This window comes from Heloderma suspectum, chromosome 2 (genome assembly GCF_057233095.1).
Source record: "Heloderma suspectum isolate Gila_16-S chromosome 2, 16-S_ref, whole genome shotgun sequence".
Lineage (NCBI taxonomy): Eukaryota > Metazoa > Chordata > Lepidosauria > Squamata > Helodermatidae > Heloderma > Heloderma suspectum.
The window spans coordinates 365,494,273-365,514,369 of NC_139459.1; the positions used below are offsets into that span (position 1 = coordinate 365,494,273).

A 20,097-nucleotide genomic window follows, 5' to 3' on the forward strand; every position below is an offset into this window, starting at 1 on the left:
TCCAATTCCCTGCCCAGCTTCTAGTTCTTTCATCCCCCCTCCCTTCCCTGAAGGAGGATGAGCCAGGCTTTTCACACCTCTCCAGCTGTGCTGGCCCTTTGGCGGACTGACCCTGAGTTCTGATAAGGCCCCCGCCCCGCACCTTCAGTCCTAGCATGGCCCACATCTCCTCCTCCCTCCAGGAGGCCTGCAGGATCCTACTCCTTCCTACCATAAAACACTAAAACCACAACCTAAAATCATACAAAATTAACCCTTTCCTATCTTTGGCCCTGTGAAGCTGGCTCCTTCACACCTCCCCCCATAAGATGAAATGTATGGGGTTTACCTCTAAATTTCAGCTAAGCGGCATTCCCCCCGCTGCCCTGGGGGGGGGGGGATCCTCTTTGTGGCTGATTCAGTCCCCCTGACGGACTCTAGACAACCCGTCAGCCCCTAGATTAGCCCGCCCTGGAATGTGAGTTACAGAAAAGTCATAGTCTTGCAGGGCCAAACTCCAAAGCAACAAATTTTGGTTTGTACGTTTTATCTTGGTTAGCCAACACAGGGGGGAAATGATCGGTCTGGAGATTATTTATTTATTTTCATTCTATACCGCCCAATAGTTGAAGCTCTCTGGGCGGTTCACAAAAATTATTGAAAAGGCCTCTCCCATTGTTGCAGAACCCAGAGTCAGAGAGACCACGGAGTGAAGGAAAAAGAGATTCTTTATTTAACGCGCGGGCTAAAGGCTGGAATCATTTCCAAAGAGCAAGAAGCCCCAAAATACATCAGCACATTGGTTTTATAGACATTGTGACACATATGAAACGGCTCCCCCTCCCGCGTGGGGTTGCAGTCCTCAACATTTCTTCTCCTAGCACCATTGTTTATAATACAAGAACTGGGTTATAGGGTAGCCATGATAAGGAGAGAACAGAAGAGAACAGCAGAGAACAAGATATACAATTGTATGACCTTTGACAAGATAAGGAATTCCTGTGTCTCGTCAGCTTACAACAATATATTCGAGGGAGAAAGAGCTCAGCAAGAACATGAAGCATGAAACTGCATGAGGCTACTTAGTCTGACCCCCGATATGGCTGCTACATTCCCCCCTTAAATGCATAATTTCATTACAATTATAGCATTTTTGATAACCATACAAAGCTTTTTGTGACATACATATTACTTAGCCTCTTGTTGGGCTATTAGAGCGTAGAGGGCAGCAGTTTTACTAGCTGAGACATAAAACAGATTGGTTAAACAGCACATAAGACAAGGAACGCAGAGACATAACAGAACTTTTATGAACAACACTGGTAGAATTAGGATGAACAATGCTTCAAGCCAGCTAAGATCTGGAAGCCAAGGGGTTAACTAATTGAGCTAATTGTTTTGTCTTATTGTTTTGTTAGCTACTATATTGTGCAGCTTGTTGATCTGTTTATCTACAGCATTGCCATTATCAGCTAAGTTAAAACAACAGAGCTTTTGGTGTGTCTCACAACTTAAATGATGAAGAAGGAAGAGGTAATCTCTACTAGCTCTATTTTCTAGAACTGCACCTCTTAGATCATGCAACTCTTTATTTAACAATGCTCGTGAGGTGGCATTTATGCTTTTGGCTAAGCTGCAAGCTAACCGGTTGATCTCCAGACCATCAGCCAAGGCTAAACCTGGAACCCCAACCAGTGACATTGCTAAGGCCAATTTTTCTGAGTCAGAATATAACTGCACATGACTATTACAATTTTTAGTTAGTTGGAGTGCTCGAGGCTGCCGTCGACAGATTTTCTCGGGCCACAGGGGAAGAATTGGCACCAGTTCAATTGGCGGCTGAGGCAACATGGGTGGTTATTAGACAAGTTGGCAGGAATGAATGACCAAGTGCGGGAACCATATGTCTAAAACCATCCAGGAGGCAAAAGTATGTGGGCATCATTAAAAGATATGTTTTGAATTTTATTACAGTGGAAGGGGGCCAGGGATAGCTTTATATTTTTTGGAAATTTTTTGACAATTAAGCATTCGTGCACACGTAGCATTTGTTTCAGCAATGATGGGGGTGCGTAGAGTGAACTCTGTAGGGGGTAGGATCTTTGCAACCACACCCCAATTAGCATTATGGGAATAAGTTAAACTTACACCATCAACTCTTAACATGGTATCTTTTTGAATTTTCCCAGGATGTCTACAGACAGGTATTAGGCAAGAGCTAATAAGCCTGTGCAGGTATACCTCTTGGCAAACAAAAATGTTTTACTCTCGTGATGTTAGCCAGGTGAAGCCAGTAATTATCAGCAAATCACTGGGACAAACATCTCCTTCCAGGGGCAGACCCCCCTTTTTGCACCTTATTAAGGAAACACAATGCACTACTAACACTACAACACGCATGTTTGATCTTCTTTGGGATCTGACCGTACGCTGGGCAGCTATTCCCCTGGCAAGCTGCAGTAGGGTCTAGTCCCCTTCTTCAATTCTCCAGTTGCAGGTCTGACCGTACGCAGGGGGACAGTTTCCCGGTGTGTCCACAGTAAGGTCTAGCCTGAGTCTTCTTACTGCTTTTTCAGAATGATTTTTAAAGGATTTTCAGGATTTCTGTTTACAGTCTACTCTCCCCCTCTCGCTCTCTTGACTCGTGTCCAATGTATCCAGTGTAACTCCAGCTGCTTTCATAGCTGCGGGGGTGGAAAGTATGACAGTTCTCAGTCCTCTCCATCTGGGAGTCAAAGGGTTATTTTTCCCTCTTTAACTCATACTTTAACTCTTGGTTGGAAAGGATGAACGTCTGTGATGGGAATGGCTTATTTTTTAAGACAAAGCGCGCTGGGCTTGAAGAACTTCGCTCAGTGTTTGGACTTCTTGTTTAAGGCTAACGTTTGCTTGCTCTTGATACCGCTCCAGTGTCAATTATGAAGTCAATGTCACGGGCCCTCTCAGTCAATGTCACGGCCCCTCTCAAGCTGTCTCCCTCTTCGCCCATTTTGGCCCCTTTGGTTTTCTCTTTTGTATTTGATTTATTTTATTTGGGCATTCATGCCACTAATGTCCATCTTGTCCACACTGGGCACACTGGTTCTTTTTTAAGAATCTTCTGCCTCTGCCGGGTCTTCTTCTTTTCTTCTTTCATCCACGTCTTCTTGGGCCTCTGGGTCAAGGGGGGTATACTGGCGATAGGCATCTGAAAGACGCTCTAAGTACGCTCTGGGGCCTCGGTGGCACCTTGCAGCACTTTAGACACTTTGGTCATATTAATTGACTTCTTCATACCTGCTTTCATGGCTTCTAACAGCAGGGTTTGATACTGGGTGAGGCGCTCTAGCCCCACTTGTGTTTTGGGATTCCAGCGGGGGGGTTTACTTACAAGGAGACTTTATTGGGTAACTTACAGCACACAGGCGTACTTAATGGTTGGATCAGACAGCTTCTCTGAACCACGAACTATTGGGCTAAATGGGTTTTATACTATACATGTTACCCATGAGGCAGCACAACACTAGCAAGCATTTTCAGCATAGGCTAGAAGTGTTTGGTTCTCAGGCACAGCTTCCTGTAAACAACTTTGCTTCTCAAAGTGCTTGATAACACTTTTATTCATTAGTATGGGAAGACGAATTTTTTCTTTCTTTTGCTTTGCTGATCTGCCTGTATTGCAGATCATGCTTCAAACTTTTTACATAAAACTTTCTGCTCCATGCACCAGCCTTGTCTCTTTATTTGTCTTTTTCAAGTTAAACTTACTTACTTAAACCTTTCTGCCTTACACTAGTCCCAATGACACACATTTGGGATAGGCTCTTCTTCTCCTTCTAGTTACATTTTCTTCATCTTAAAGAACTATTACATTATTGTGGCTACTTTACCCCAGGTAATAAGCTCCAGGCACAATCAGCTGCTTTTAATTTACCCTGGGGGCAACTATGGCCACGCTTCTTTTCTACAAATGTTTTTTTTCTTTGCCTCTTGCCTTTTCTTTCTTCTTTTTTTTCTCCCTTCTCTATCTGTCTGCTACTTTCTCTATTCCCTTTTTTCTACTTGCTTTTGTCTTTTCTCCTTGTCATCCATTGGGAACCACACTTAGTATTATTTGGAGTTGCAACTAACACTAATCTGCAAATATCACATATATTTTACGATATTTAAGAAATCATAAAATATACACAAACTTTTTCTGCAATTTTACACAATGAATGGAAAACACTTTTTGCATGGTAAGGCATGATGGAGCAGATCCAGCAATCATACTGCTCTTCTGGCTGAAAGCTCAGGGCCCATTAAAATCAAGGGACGGGCATACCCACACACGCAAAGAGTTCTAGGTCACCATTTTTGCATCGGCAACTCTATGCTGCATGAGTTCTGGCAGAAGGAAATCTAAAAGTCATAGATCAAACTCAGCCTGCTGTTCACTGAGCTGACTACAAACACAGACACACGGTCCACAGCGATGAGAGTTCAAGTTTATCAAAAGCTTCACAGCACTGTCCATGGCAAGTCTTTGACAATGTAAAATTTTAGTTCATGTGCAGAGTGTCTCTAAAAAGCCCAGATGATGATGGAGGCAAACAGAGAAGGCTCTGGGCAATGAAGATGCGATGTTTCCAGCAAAGGCTCTCCACTTTTGCATCAGTTTAAAAAGGGAAAGTGTGGCCCTACACCCCTTCTGACAGACAAGGGCTCTGTCTAAACAGAGTGGCACAGCTCAGCTCTCTAGCCGTGACGCTTTAACCCTTTTCTTTCTTCTTTTTTTTCTCCCTTCTCTATCTGTCTGCTACTTTCTCTATTCCCTTTTTTCTACTTGCTTTTGTCTTTTCTCCTTGTCATCCATTGGGAACCACACTTAGTATTATTTGGAGTTGCAACTAACACTAATCTGCAAATATGATGATGATGATGATGATGATGGAGGCAAACAGAGAAGGCTCTGGGCAATGAAGATGCGATGTTTCCAGCAAAGGCTCTCCACTTTTGCATCAGTTTAAAAAGGGAAAGTGTGGCCCTACACCCCTTCTGACAGACAAGGGCTCTGTCTAAACAGAGCGGCACAGCTCAGCTCTCTAGCCGTGACACTTTAACCTGGGCAACTCTTCTGTAAATTCTATTTTACTTCTGTCAGGTTCTCACAGACATTCTAAAAACTTGCTCTCTTTTTTTCTCTTCTAACCTGGTACACGAAAGCACTGAAACACTGAGTGCCGAAACTCAGGACGCTGGGGGGTGATGGGCATCGCCTTATACTTGCATTTTTCAGGCAGCCATTAATCTTCAGGGAGGCGGTGGGGTGATTTGCAGGACTTCAAAGGCAAGCTTCTCAGTTTGTTTGTATTTGTAAATCCCAAGCTTAAAACAGGACACGATGAGATACAGGGCAGCTAAATTCTTGCTTTGGCACGGGCAACAAATAACTCGGGTCAGCTTTCTTTACTGGGGTCTCAAACAGGAAAACAGTCTTAATTTAAAGTTGTAACATCACTGACAGCGTCAGCCAGCCAGCTACACAGATCTCATTGTTTTTTAAGACAGTTGCTCCAATATCTTCTTTTTTTTTCAATCAGGTTGGGTCTCCCAGCTTACACAGTTTATTGCAGCTTTCAGGAGCATGGTAGTAGCGTGATTTTGGCTTGGCTAGGAACATGCTGTCTGGTTTCTCGGTCTCTTTAGCACACACACTTAGGCAGTGTAACACTGGACACTCAAATCAGTGAGATTTCTTCATTGCAGGGAATCCCACGGCAAAAGCTTAATGGTTACGCTCTTCAGAAATCATATAGCCGATGGTCAGTAGTTACAGGCTCTATGCAATTCTAACACAGTTCAAAGCTAAACACGGTTACCTTGACAGAGATCTTCAACGTGGTCTCTCCGCTTCATTCTGCTTTGGGACAGTTTTATGGCACACTTTTCACTCAAAGAGGGGTCTAGCCTGTGCTCTGGGGGCTGATTCTTCACCTTTATTCTCCATTTTGCGCCTTCATCTTCTGGATCTTCTTTTCAGTTTCCATTTCTTAGGGATTTCATCTCAATTAGGCGAGGTGATGATGTTGCACAACTCAGAACGTTGTGGGCAATTTTCCTGCCCCCCCCTCTCTCGGCGCGCTAGACTAACAGCTACTTCTTCGGCCTTACACTCTCACGCTCCCACGCTTTGTTAAAAGCCAGACTGTCCTGCAACATTTTTCTAATTAACAGCCTCAGATCTTGTTCTTTTTTTCCTCTCAGCTCGACCTTGAGCTTTTTGCTGTTTTCTCTCTCTATTCTGAATCTTTAAAAAAAACCCTTTTTCCTTCTTTGTTTGACATACATCTCAAGGGGGTGCAAGTCTTGAGCAGTAGACGAGCTCGCCTCCCTTTTTTGTGAGAACACATCTTTTTAAGAGTCACTGCTGAGTTTATTAAATCTTCTGCCCAACACTTCAATTCTTCAGTTTCTTTTATTAATGCTGATTGAGGTGTAAGAGGGGAACCTCCCGATCCCGTAGAGATGAAAATCTCGGCAGACAATATCTGGGAGTTGAGGACCGTAGCTCAAATCGGCGAATTACTGCTGGTGGGGCTTAAAACTGATGGCGACAGTTCTAAGTCAAAGCGAGGGGCAATGCCTCTGTAGGGGGGATGGCAGGGGCTCAGGAGCCACAGGATCTGGATCTCGACGGGGCGGTCTCACAGTAACACGGGCCCGTGGTGAAAGCAGGGCATAAGCAGGTGGAAACGCCGTTAGCTCTGCCAGATCTTCACACGGGGCTTCTAACACTGGTTGTAATTTCTTTTTGGCCAATTTTTCTTTTCTGAGCACCAAAACTTTTTGCCTGGGATTCTAGGCATTTCTTTAGCCATGGAGGAGAAGTGCGGACTATGGAATCTCACGAGTTTATGTAGGGAAATTGGTCGGGGTGCCCAGGTCTCCCAACCACAATGACATATACACGGCTGATTTTGCTGGGAACCAAAGAGCCTTTAGTAGGCCATCCTACACCAAAAGACGGCCACTCTATTTCACACAAAGTCTGCAACCATTGAGGATTCATGGGGGGGTCCCCATAATCTCTACTAAAACCTTTCTTAAAATTTGCTAGCATACATCCCAAGGGGGTGCAAGGTTTGCTTCCCCCACCACCCATAGCCTCCCTCCTAAATTGAAGACAGACACAATTAGGGAATGGGAATTGGTCAGTGAGTAAGGGGTCTCACTGGCCGACACAAGAGGATTTTTCACACCACGCACTTTGCTACTGGCCTGGGCACCCGGACGGTCAACGGTATGCGTCAGAAACCGCAGTAGCTACTCACACAATCATCAATCTCTCCACAGCATCCATATGTCCCTGCCACCCACTTTTCCCACTTTTTACCAGAGCGGAAAGCGGCTTCCCCAGCTTCCTACTGAGTACTGGCGTGCTGGGTACTGGCGCCCACTCGGGGGTGTGATCAGGCCCCCCTTCTACCCGCAAGGAGTAGGTTCTTTTTGTATACGTATACCACCAACACTGACCTTCTTCATAAGGCGGGGCCCTCTTTTTTTCTGCCCAGTGGCCTTTCTCCCTAAAGGCGGGGCCCTCTTTTTCCCATATACTTGCCTTTCTCCTGAAGGCTTCCAATGTGGGTTTCAACTCAATTGCAGCTGCGATACAGGCAAGGCTCAAGTTCCTTCCTCCGCTTCCCAAGGTTCTCTTGCTGCTCGCTGCCGTTTGGGCGATCCCGGTGCAGGCTTTCTCCCATTCACTTGACAAAAAGGTCGGTGGCGCCAAGAAAGGGAGGCATGCGCCGAGCTCGTCTTCCCGGTGCGGCGATCAAGAGCAGGCAACTGCCACCTGTCTGGCTCAGAGCCTGCCACATCCGAGTCACGGCACCATTTATGTTGCAGAACCCAGAGTCAGAGAGACCACGGAGTGAAGGAAAAAGAGATTCTTTATTTAACGCGCGGGCTTAAGGCTGGAATCATTTCCAAAGAGCCAGAAGCCCCGAAATACATCAGCACATTGTTTTTATAGACATTGTGACACATATGAAACGGCTCCCCCTCCTGCGTGGGGTTGCAGTCCTCAACATTTCTTCTCCTAGCACCATTGTTTATAATACAAGAACTGGGTTATAGGGTAGCCATGATAAGGAGAGAACAGAAGAGAACAGCAGGGAACAAGATATACAATTGTATGACCTTTGACAAGATAAGGAATTCCTGTGTCTCGTCAGCTTACAACAATATATTCGAGGGAGAAAGAGCTCAGCAAGAACATGAAGCATGAGACTGCATGAGGCTACTTAGTCTGACCCCCGATATGGCTGCTACACCATAAGTAATTTCCCTAAGGCCCACACAATAGCTAAGCACTCCTTCCCAATCGTGGCTAGGTTCTTTTCTCTGGGCAATAGTTTCTTACTAATGTAAGGCACGGGGTGGAGCACTCCTCCCTCCCCTGTCTGCGACAGAACAGCCCCCAACCCAGCTTCAGAGGCATCCAAAAGGCTGCTCAAAATCAGGGGCTTTCAAGACAGGAAAGTGTTTCAGCCAGTGTTAAAGCTCATCGAAAGCTCTCTAGCATTGCTCTGTCCAGCATACCTTTATGGGCTGGCATTTTTTGCATAAGTCAGTCAAAGGAGCTACCACGGCACTGAGCTTAGGAACAAAGTGTCAATAGGACCCTGCCAATCCCAAGAAGGATTGCACCTGCTTCTTGGTGGTGGGTACTGGCCATGGCTGCACAGCCTCCACTTTAGCTTCCGGAGATTTCAGGCTCCCACTGCCAACCCAGTGGCCTAAATAAGTAACTTCTCCCCTTCCATACTTCTGAGTAGACATGATTCTCCATGCCAGCTCAATGTTCCTCGAGGTAAAGAAATTAAAAGGGAGAAAGAACAGAATCAGCCCCATTCATATTCAAAGGTGTGCAGATAGGGAGAAGCTGAAGGTAAACCCCTTCCATTCATTCCCTCTCCCACCACCCCTCCACCCCCCACAGGCGGTGAACTGCAAAAGAGAATGAGTTCCTTCCAAGTAGGAATACACCACTTTCCCTTCTGCCAATCAGTGCTGTTCCAGCAACCTGCAGCGAGGGCAGTTCAGCGAACACAGACGGCGAAAGCGCTGTGAAAGTGCTGTGATGGGATAATCCATCCGAAAAGCAGTTTCAGAAACACTGGATTTTAGAGCTAGAAGCGCTGCACTGGCTGCAGAGAAGGATGTGCATCATCGGACTCTATCAACCTCGGGGTGCAGTAGGACCGGCATAAAAGCCCCATGTAGATCCAGTCCTGGCCTTTCAGAGGAGGGCTGCATTTAGCAACAGTCTGATACAGCAGAAGGCGCCAATCTTATCCAAGATTAACAAATTCAGGTTCATATCTATCCTAAAAGACACTCTTGATCCCGGCTTTTATGAAGGAGTTTCATTGGTAAAAGTCAAGCCAAGCTCACCTCTCCCCACCTCTTGCCCCCACAACTGGCCTCCACAAAGGCCTCCAGAAAAACATTCTTGCAAACATGCAACTGGCCCCCACAACTGGCCTCCAGAAAAACATTCTTGCAGACATGTTTTTCTCCAACTGCACCTGCACATGGAACCAAATAGAGAGTTTGGGACATTGTAGAGGGGATGTGGCATACTAGAACTTATAGTATTATGGGAGAGGGAGAAAAATGTCTCCCTATCCACTTTATCCACACTTGCACATCTCTGTGCAAGTCTCCCCTCACTTGCCTTTTCTCTAAACTAAACAGTCCCAGATGTTGTAACCTTTCCTCACAGGAGAGTTGTTCCAGCCCCTTGATCATTTTAGTTACTCTTTTCTGCACTTTTCCCTACTCTACAATATCCTCTGCACACTTCTCTACTCCACAATATCCAAGTGGCAACCAGCACTGTACACAGTAGTCTGAGTGTGGTTCCATCACAGATTCCTAATTATGCCTAACATGGAGTTTGCCTTTTTTACAGCAGCTGCACACTGGGTTGACATTTTCATCGAGCTCTCCACCACAACCCCAAGATCTCTTTCGTGGTCATAGAATCATAGAATGGTAGGGTTGGAAGGGGCCTACAAGACCATCGAGTCCAACCCCTGCTCAATGCAGGAATCCAAGCCATCCCCGACAGATGGCTGTCCAGCCTCATCTTAAATGCCTCCAGTGTGGGAGAGCCCACCACCTCCCTGGGTAATTGGTTCCATTGTATTGCTCTAACAGTCAGGAAATTTCTCCAGATGTTCAGCTGGAATCTGGCTTCCTGTCACTTGAGCCCATCTGGGATGATGGAGAAGAGATCCTGGCCTTCCTCTCTGCGACAACCTTTCAAGTACTTGAAGAGCGCTATCATCTCTCCCCTCAGTCTTCTCTTCTCAAGGCTAAACATGCCCAGTTCTTTCAGTCTCTCTTCATAGGGCTTTGTTTCCAGTCCCCTGATCATCTTTGTTGCCCTCCTCTGAACCCTCTGCAGCTTGTCTGCATCCTTCTTAAAGTGTGGTGCCCAGAACTGGACACAGTACTCCAGATGAGGCCTAACCAGTGCTGAGTAGAGGGGAACTAGTACTTCCTGGGATTTGGAAGCTATGCTTCTATTAATGCAGCCCAAAAGAGCATTGGCCTTTTTTGCAGCCACATCACATTGTTGGCTTATATTCTGCTTGTGATCGACAACAATTCCAAGATCCTTCTCGCTTGTAGTGTTGTTGAGCCACGTATCCCCCATCTTGTAACTGTGCATTTGGTTTCTTTTTCCTAGGTGCAAAACTTGGCATTTCTCCCTATTAAATGTCATTCTGTTGTTTCCTGCCCAGCACTCCAGTCTACCAAGATCACTTTGAATTTTGTTTCTGTCTTCCAAAGTATTAGCTATTCCGCCCAATTCTGTGTCATCTGCAGATTTGATCAGCATTCTCTGCACCTCCTCCTCCAAGTCATTAACACAAATGATGAAGAGCACTGGGCCCAGGACTGAGCCCTGCGGTACCCCACTCGTTACCTCTCCCCAGTTTGAGAAGGTCCCATTGATAAGCACTCTTTGAGTCCGATTCTGTAGCCAACTGTGGATCCACCTGATCATTGTCTCATCTAGCCCACTTTGAACTAGTTTGCTCATCAGGATATCATGGGGTACTTTGTCGAAAGCTTTGCTGAAGTTGAGGTATATGATGTCCACAGCATTCTCACAGTCCACAAGGGAGGTTACTTGATCAAAAAATGAGATCAGATTTGTCTGGCAGGATTTGTTCTTGACAAATCCATGTTGGCTTTGAGTAATCACTGCATTGTTTTTAAGGTGCTTACAGATGGATTGCTTTATCATCTGCTCCAAAATTTGCCCAGGGATTGATGTCAGACTGACTGGTCAGTAGTTCCCAGGTTCCTCCTTTTTACCCTTTTTGAAGATAGGGACAACATTAGCCCTCCTCCAGTCATCTGGCACCACCCGTCCTCCATAATTTCTCAAATTAGTCAGTCGCTGCTAGTTCAGATCCCATCAGTTTATATTCATGGGACTTAAATTCAGAGCTCCGACAGAACCTCTTTCTATAGTCTGAGCATTTATAGGGCTTCTTTTCTTTGTGAATGTTTTGATGTTGTTTAAGGCTGCTGCTTTTAGTGAAGCTCTTCCCACACTCTGAGCATTTATAGGGCTTCTCCCCTGTGTGAATTCTGTGATGTATGTTAAGTTCGGAGCGTCTAGTGAAGCTCTTTCCACACTCTGAGCATTTATAGGGCTTCTCCCCTGTGTGAATTCTTCGATGTCGCTTAAGATTGTTGTTTTGACTGAAGCTCTTCCCACACTCTGAGCATTTATAGGGCTTCTCCCCTGTATGACTTCTGTGATGTAATGTAAGCTGGGTGCTTTGACTGAAGCTCTTCCCACACTCTGAGCATTTATAGGGCTTCTCCCCTGTGTGAATTCTTTGATGTAATTTAAGTACGGAGCTCCAACTGAAGCTCTTTCCACAGTCTGAGCATGTAAAGGGCTTCTCCCCTGTGTGAATTCTTTGATGTAAGTTAAGTTCGGAGCTCCAACAGAAGCTCTTTCTACAGTATGAACATTTATAGGGCTTCTCCCCTGTGTGAGTTGTTTGATGTCGTTTAAGATTGATGTTTTGGCAGAAGCTCTTCCCACACTCCGAGCATTTATAGGGCTTCTCTCCTGTGTGAATTCTTTGATGTAATTTAAGTACAGAGCTCCGACTGAAGCTCTTTCCACAGTCTGAGCATTTAAAGGGCTTCTCCCCTGTGTGAATTCTTTGATGTGAGTTAAGACTGGAACACCAAATGAAGGTCTTCTCACACTCTGAGCATTTATATGGCTTCTCCGCTGCATGAATTATTTGATGTAAGTTAAGGGTGGAGCGCCAAATGAAGCTCTTCCCACACTCTGAGCATTTATAGGGCTTATCTCCTGTGTGAATTCTTAGATGATTTTTAAGGTTGGTGCGTCGAATGAAGCTCTTCCCACACTCTGAGCATTTAAAGGGCCTCTCTCTTGTGTGAATTCTTTGATGCGAGTTAAGACTGGAACACTGATTGAAGGTCTTCCCACACTCTGGGCATTTATGGGGCTTCTCTCCTGTATGAATTCTTTCATGGGACTTAAATTCAGAGCTCCAACAGACGCTTCTATAATCTGAGCATTTATAGGGCTTCTTCCCTGTGTGAATTCTTTGATGTCGCTTAAGATTGTTATGACTAAAACTCTTCCCACACTCTGAGCATTTATAGGGCTTCTCCCCTGAGTGAGTTGTTTGATGTCGTTTAAGACTGATGCTTTGGCAGAAGCTCTTCCCACACTCTGAGCATTTATAGGGCTTCTCCCCTGTGTGAATTCTTTGATGTAAGTTAAGGTTGGAGCGCCACATGAAGCTCTTCCCACACTCTGAGCATTTATAGGGCTTCTCCCCTGTGTGAATTCTTTGATGTAACTTAAGGTCGGAGTTCCTACTGAAACTCTTTCTACACTCTGAGCAATTATAGGGCTTCTCCCCTGTGTCAGTAGTTTGATGCAGGTGAAGGCCTGAGCTGCCACTGAATTGCTTTTCACACTCGAAGCATCTATATGTTTCCTCTCCTCTGTGAGTTATTTGTTGTTCATGAAAGTTCATCGACTGACTGAAGCTCTTTCCACACAGTGAGCATTTCAACACATTCTCTCCATTCTGAATAAGTCTTTTGTGTCCTTCAAAACATTCTTTTAGTATTACAGTTTCATGGAAGTCAGTCCCTTCAAATGAAACAGATTTTTTCAGCCAGTGCTGTTCATCTTCAGTTTTCCCTCTCTGTTGTTTGCCATTTTTATTGCTGCCTCTCCGAGAAGCTGAAAGAATGAAGAGAGTAATTTCTTCAGTTCAGGGAACAAATCCAGTACTTTGCCATTTGGACTGACAGTGGAGTGACAGATTCTTCCAAATATATTAACTAGCCTCTAATGTTGAATAGAGCTGAGAACTGGAGTGGTATATGGAGATTTTAACTTATTTATGCCAGTATTTATTGACTGCCTATTAGGACATAATCCCTACAAGATGTCTCAGAGTAATAAAAACATAAAACTACAATAAAATAAAACTTCACTATATATAACCCGGCAGCAGAACAAAACTTGTTTGAAAAAATAGGCCAGTGATAGATGCCAAATAACTAACATGGTTAAACTGTACAGTTCCCCATGTAAGTCATCCACCAGCATGAAAATTGGGGATCCAAATACTTGGTATCCTCCGAGACCACCTGGAATTGAGAGACCACCACCCTCTCTCATATCTTGCCCCCAAAAGGCAGGACTGGGTGATAATGATCAGAAATTGTGGACACTGGGCTTTCTTTAGTATTGACTGTAAGTGGTCTGTTACAATCTGGTTTCAGTCGCGCTTTCCAGAGTGCTTCCTGCCATCAGGGATCTATCCATCAACCCAAGTATTTCACTGCCTTGAGCTCTTCAGAATACCAAGATGCTTTCAGGGCCCAGGCCCAGCACTTCAGTGGGCCCCCCAGGTTACAGTCTGTCAGGGTGGACACTGAGCCCATAGAATCCCAGAGTAGTTCTGATTCTGAGGAAGAGGAGTCGCTCCTGGGAGAGAAGTGCACTTCTCTTTCCCAGGGCCAACAGCTGACGGAGATTCCTCCCACCAGCATTCCTAGCTTACATAGCAGTCCTGGGAGTGACAGAGCGTGGAAAGCAGACTTGATGGACGCGCAACGCCGACGCAGAGAGCGGTGCCAAATGGAGGGCGCAGAAAGGAGGCGTAACGCCCGGCTGACGTGCAAACAACGGCTGCGCCCAGAGGATCCAAGGGAAAAGGGGAGGGACTCTCCCTAGTCCTTAAGTTCAGGGGTCTGCCAGTAATTCCCTTTCAAACGGGGACCAACTGTTCCAACTTAGGGCATAGGTACTCTGCTGCTCATATCTAGTTGCTAACTGTAGAGTTGTTAAGGTGTAAAAGAGGAATAAAGCTTTGAAAAGAATCCATTTGTCTGTGTCTGGACTTGGCTACTGGATTAGACTGAGAGAGGCCTCCAAGGAGCCCTTGACACAGTCAGAATCTGACTGGAAGTGGTCTGGAAGGGCCTGGAACCCAGTTCAGTAGTGAGAAGCCCAAGACCTAAGAGTTTGGCTATGCGCAATTATTCATTTCATGGAAAGAGGAAGTGGCGGCGGGGGGGAGGTGGCTTGAGCCTAATTAGCCTGTGGAATGTGAGAATAAATGTGATCCTATCTCTGTTAATTCTCTCAGAGGTCTGTGGAGTCACTCTGGTCCCGCTGCCAGTTTTCAACATCCCTATAGTGAAGAAAGCCTCTCCATGAGATAATAGCAGGAGGGCCGGGGGGTTCAGAGTTGTCATACAGATTGATACATCAGTCCAAGTTGGCAGAATACAAATGCCTTGTTTAGCACAGGGTTCAGTTATAGGCTAAAATCCCCTGTCAATTAGATCCTTAACAGGTGTGTTACTGCAGCCCCACCTTTGCTTTTAAGCAGAGACTCAGGCTAGGAGCCTTTGCTGGGAACATCATCTTTACTGTCTATCTTTGATTGTCCGGTGTCACCATCCATCACTCACTGCCTGTAACCCTTCATGTTTAGGACTTCCCTCCTCTGAGCTGCGAGAAACACTTCTCACCTAGACTTTAGTCGGTTTCACTTTAGTCGTCTGTGAAACCTACAACACCGTTTGACCTGTGTCATTAAGAAGCTGTCATGGACCGTAGCACTGTACTTTTCATAGACCCTGAATTCTTGTTTGCTATGGATTGTGTATCTCCGTCTTCGATAGCCCAGAGTGCCTGCTGGCTTGGACTGAGCATGACTCTTGGATTTTCCTGTGCCTTGACCCATATAGTGTGGAGATAGCAAGAAAGGAAGCTACAGTGGCTGAAATTTCTGCATGTGCGGAATTACTTTGGACTTACTCTTTAACCTATGTTTTTTACTCTTGGATTTGATAGGCCTTGATCGCTCTAGTGTGGTGGTACCAACGAAGAATTCAAGGTGAGAATCTCACTTGGTGAGATGAGACTCATGATTGGAATAGCGCCACTAAATCTCTGCGTGTGTAGATTTATTTACGTCTTTTTCTAGAACGCTTCTCTTTGATTACCTGGGATGGTTTACACCAAGAATCACTTGAGTCCCTTGCCCTGTATATAGATTGCAAGATGAAACCGTGTCGTCCTGATCTCTGACACGGTCACAGTTATTAGCTTTTGACTGTTCTATGAATTCAATAATGAGCCTATAGCTCATTGCCATCACTTATATGATTTCTGGGGAGTTGCAGCCATGAAGCTTTTGCTTTGACAAGAGGCCAAGGCCTCGGTAGGAGTGCTGGCTAAAACTGCAGGAACTCCCCAAGAAGCCCCATGGATTCATCGGCCTCTAGGGGCAAATTTGATCCTCCACTTGTGCAAAGAGAACCTGAACGCCAACATGATCAGGTAATGATCCATAAGTGTCCCTGGAGCCATCAAAGCTTTGTTCAGTCACTGGTTATCCTGAAGAGGACACCAGATGAAGAAGGTGCCCTGTGCTGGGGGGTAGGGGTGGGATTTCACTTGAGAAAGAAAATCCTGAGCTGCTGTAGACAAGGTGGTCTCTGCATGGATATTGACATCCCCCAAGACCATCAGCTGTGGGAATTCCAACACCACAACAAGGCCCACCGTTGTCAGCATGGGCAGGGAGACTGTTGGGCAGAGGGGTGGACAGAATGCCCACAGAATCCCTGTCCAGTCTGTGAGCTCCAAACAGCTCCAGAGCAGATGGGCTATAGAACAGGGTACCTGACCAAGGAGACAGAATACCTGGCATGAATAAGATCACAGGTTCCATCCCTGGCATCTCCAAATGAAGGTGCTAGAATAGCTGAGCTGGGAAGACCTCCCCTTTGGAGGACCACTCCAGGTCAATGTAGGAGCCAGTGTGCTGAGCGTGTTGGGAGATCTTGGTTCTAGTCTCTGCTTGGCTATGAAGCTCACCTGACCTAACTCGCAGGGTTGTTGTGATGACAGACTGAAGAGGAGAACCATGTAAGCCGCCCTGGGCTCCTTGCAAGAGAAAAACGGTGAAGCATGATGGGGTGTACCACACGGGGACTGGGAGAATGTTTTAGGCAGGAGCCTCACAAACCCGATCAAAAGCCTTTAAACTCACTCAGGTTTCAAAAGCCCAGAGCTCACTACTACGCCACGTTTTATGGAGAAGAACACACAGGACTGAAGAGGAGACAAGGCGTTGGAGACGGATCCCACTAATATCTGTATACTAAAGCAGGGAAGATGGGAAACAAACAGGATGAACTTCACATCCGAATGCAAGATGCTAAGCACAATCTGATAGGTATCATGGACACTTCGTGAGATGAGACTCATGACTGGAATAGCGCCACTTTTCCCGTGAAAGAGACCCGGCACGAAGGGAGGGGGAATAGCGTTACATGTCAGGAATGTATCCATCTGTGAGGAACCCTGTGATTCTGAGAATGGAAACCCTGTTGGAAGCCTTTGGGTAAAGACAGAGAGAGGGAGAAGCAAGAGGGATTTTGGTGTGGGAGTTTGCCAGGCAGCTAGCCAGAAGACATGGATGGTGCTTTCCTGGAACAGGCAACAAAACTTTCACAGCAGCAAGCAATAGTAGCCATGGGGGAATTCAACTACTCTGACATCTGCTGGAAGTCTAACCCTGCAAAGAATGGAGTATCTAATACGTTTTTGACTTGACTTGCTGACAAGTTCATCTCTCAGAAGGTGGAAGAAGGAACAAGGGGACTTTCTTTCCTCGACTTAATCCTGACCAACAGGGAAGAAACGGGAGATGAAGTGTAAGCAGCAGGAGCCCTCGGGGAAAGTGACCGTGTCATCTTGTAAATCGTGATAGAGAGGGCAGCGAAAACAGAGTTTAGTTGAATGTGCACTTTGGACTTCAGGAAAGCCAGTTTCAAGTAGCTCAGAGAAAACTTGGGTGGGAGTCCATGGCTAGAAATCCTAAAGGAAAAAAAGAGCTCAAGAGGGAAGGGAGATCCCGAAAACTGAAATACTGAAGGCACCATCGCAAACTATTCCCATGAGAAGGAAAAATGGGGGACATTCCAAGAAACTTGACTGGTTGCACAAAGAGCTGCACCCTACAGAGGCTGCATTGAGCACAGGGTTGGTCTAGATGGCCTCTGAGACCCCTCTTGACTCTAGGATTACAGGGAAAGAGGGAGCCTTACCCAGGGAAGCCAGATTCCTGTAATTCTCCTCCATGACTTCATTGTGCAAAGCTCTCTGGCCTGGATCCAACAGAACCTCCTCCTCCTCCGTGAAATGCACAGCCACCTCCTCAAAGATCACCGGCGCCTGGAAGAGGAAGAGTTTCTCTTAGCAGATGATCAAGGAGAGACAGGAAAGGGGAGGTGGTTGAAGGTCCTCTTGCAGGATCCAGGGCTCCATGAGGGACATTCAAAGACTTCTTGGTAGCCACCTGTGATGGATGATCCTTTCAGGCCCAGGAAGAGGTGCAGAGGACTGAGGCACCCAGGCCTCCCGTACCTGTTCTGGCTGCCCAGAAGCTCTTTCCACTCTAACACAAACGGAAGGCCGAGAGGGAGCCCCCAGTGTCCTCTTGCTGTTTCGGAGTGTCACTCCACTTTCTAAAAAAAGAAAAGAAAGAAGGTGAGAAGATACTTGATACTTTATGAGCATTTGTATTTTGGTTCCTTGTGTAAAATCAAGCTTGTGTTTGATTTGAGGCCCTAATTTCATTCGTATAAAGATGCAATCTATTGAGACAAGTCTCCTTTTTCAAATGTTCCTCCTCCTCCCAATACAGGGTCAAAGGGTACTTAAAAGCAGCCCATGAATGTCAGGCCTATGTGTCAGAACAGGACCATGTTGAAATATGCCCCACTGGTCCTTACCTGGAGAGGTGGCACCTCCGTCCCCCTCCTGCAGGGTCTCCATGAACAGTGGCCTCTGTCTGGTGCCCGACGGAGCCTTCGCTGCTTCAGCAACATCCGAGGCCACCTGGGCTAACATCCCCTGCTCCTAGAAGAGGAGGGAGGAGCCCAGGGAAGGAACTGTGATTATGTCATTGTGCAAGGAATGATTCAGGCAGAGGCAGAGGGCAGCGTTTCCCAGCCCCTCTGCATTCAGGCCTCCTGCTGCACTTATTCTGCCTCCCCAAAACCGGAGTTCACTCACAGCTGGATCTGGCAGTTGGGCACACAAGGATCTTTGGATTGGGGTTAGTAGATCAACCCTGGCAGCAGAAGAGCACTAGACCAGGGCGTCCCAAATCCCCTCCTAAAATCAGAGGAGAGGGGGAGGCCCCCAGATGTTCCCTTTTTTGCTGGCTGGAGTAGGATACTCTTTCTTTCCTGGAACCTCCCCACCCCCTTCAGCTGTCTTGTGATCTGCCCTCCCCACAGAAGAGCCAGATCCACACATTCAGAACCACTGTCCTGTGGGGGGTTCAGTGAAAGGCAGGGGATGGGACTTCCCTTCCTTGGAGACACTGCTGGGGATTTTTAATCTCTCAGCTCCTGGGAGCTCCTGGAGTGACAGTCTCTCTCACCTGCCTCTGCTCCTCTGCCTGGCTCAGGAGGAAGCCTTCTGCCAGGGCCACCGCCTGGGAACTGGTCTCTGGCCCACACTCGCGGACCCAGCTCCCCATCTCCAGGGGCAGGACAGCCAGGAACTGCTCCAGGACCACCAGATCCAAGATCTGCTGCTTGGGCCACCATTCCGGCTTCAGCCACTGATGGCAAAGCCGGTGGAGTCGGCTGCAAACCTCTCGGGGGCCCTTGGCCTCCTGGTAGCCAAAGCCCCGGAAACGCTGGCACTCCTCCTCCCACCGGGTGCTGCTGCTGCCCCTCAGGCTCTCCTGCCCGGTTCTTCCCCAGAGCTGGACGGTGCGGGGGCCTTTTCCTGCCCCAGGACCAGCAGAGTCCGGCTCTTCGGCCTTCACGCTCTGCTCCATCGCAGCCTCCAGCAGGACGCGAAGGGTCCTGACTTTGTCCCTGAGGCAGAGAGGACGTCACACCCTGCAAAGGCCACAAGCCCCTCACCCCCCACTCTGGCTACGGAAGGAGGGGGAGCCCTAGACCAAGGGGCGCGCGGCGGGGATGCGTTGCTCCCCGAGTCCGTCTTGGGGCCGAGAGGATCAGGCCAACCCGCCCTCTGGGTCCCCTCCCTGGCCAGAGCGTCTCCGGCGCTGCTCCCGCCTCGCAACTCCCCTCACGCCCCCCTGGGACCCAGCCCCAAAGAGCCCCTCCGTCACCCTCTTGCTCCCCCTCACGCCTTCTCCCTTTCCGGCCCTGCACTAATCCTGCCCCGGAGCCGGGTGCTGGGACCTCCTGCCCGGCTCAGCAGCGAGAGGCGCCTGCGCAGGCCACCGCCCTCTGAGGCGAGGCGGGGCTGGGGGGCATCTCAGAATCCCGCCCCTTCCCCTCACCGGCCGCCATGCGGGGGGAAAAGGAAGGAGCGGGGGGGAGCGGGCTCTTTTCGGGGCGGGGGCGGCGGAAGTGGCGACGGATCGGCCAGTCCGTTTCGGGGCCGCTCTAGGAAGCGACACTCTCTCTGGCCTTAACCCTCGGAGAGATGACGCCCCCCCACCCCCGGCCTGCAAAGTTCCCCAAGCCCTTCTGGGAGAAACGGGGACCAGG

At 47.5% G+C, this 20,097-nt stretch overlaps 1 protein-coding gene across 1 annotated transcript; it reads right to left on the reverse strand.

Moving 5' to 3' along the window:
• Nucleotides 1-689: 689 nt before the first annotated feature.
• Nucleotides 690-20,097, reverse strand: LOC146355843 (uncharacterized). The gene is made up of 6 exons (XM_084830712.1): nucleotides 19,713-20,097; nucleotides 19,008-19,452; nucleotides 18,352-18,478; nucleotides 17,984-18,084; nucleotides 17,665-17,791; nucleotides 690-13,270 (listed from the first exon to the last, which is right to left on the reverse strand). Exons 2-6 carry the CDS (start codon nucleotides 19,410-19,412, stop codon nucleotides 11,409-11,411), a joined length of 2,622 nt encoding a protein of 873 aa, XP_084686838.1. The 5' UTR covers nucleotides 19,413-19,452; nucleotides 19,713-20,097; the 3' UTR covers nucleotides 690-11,408.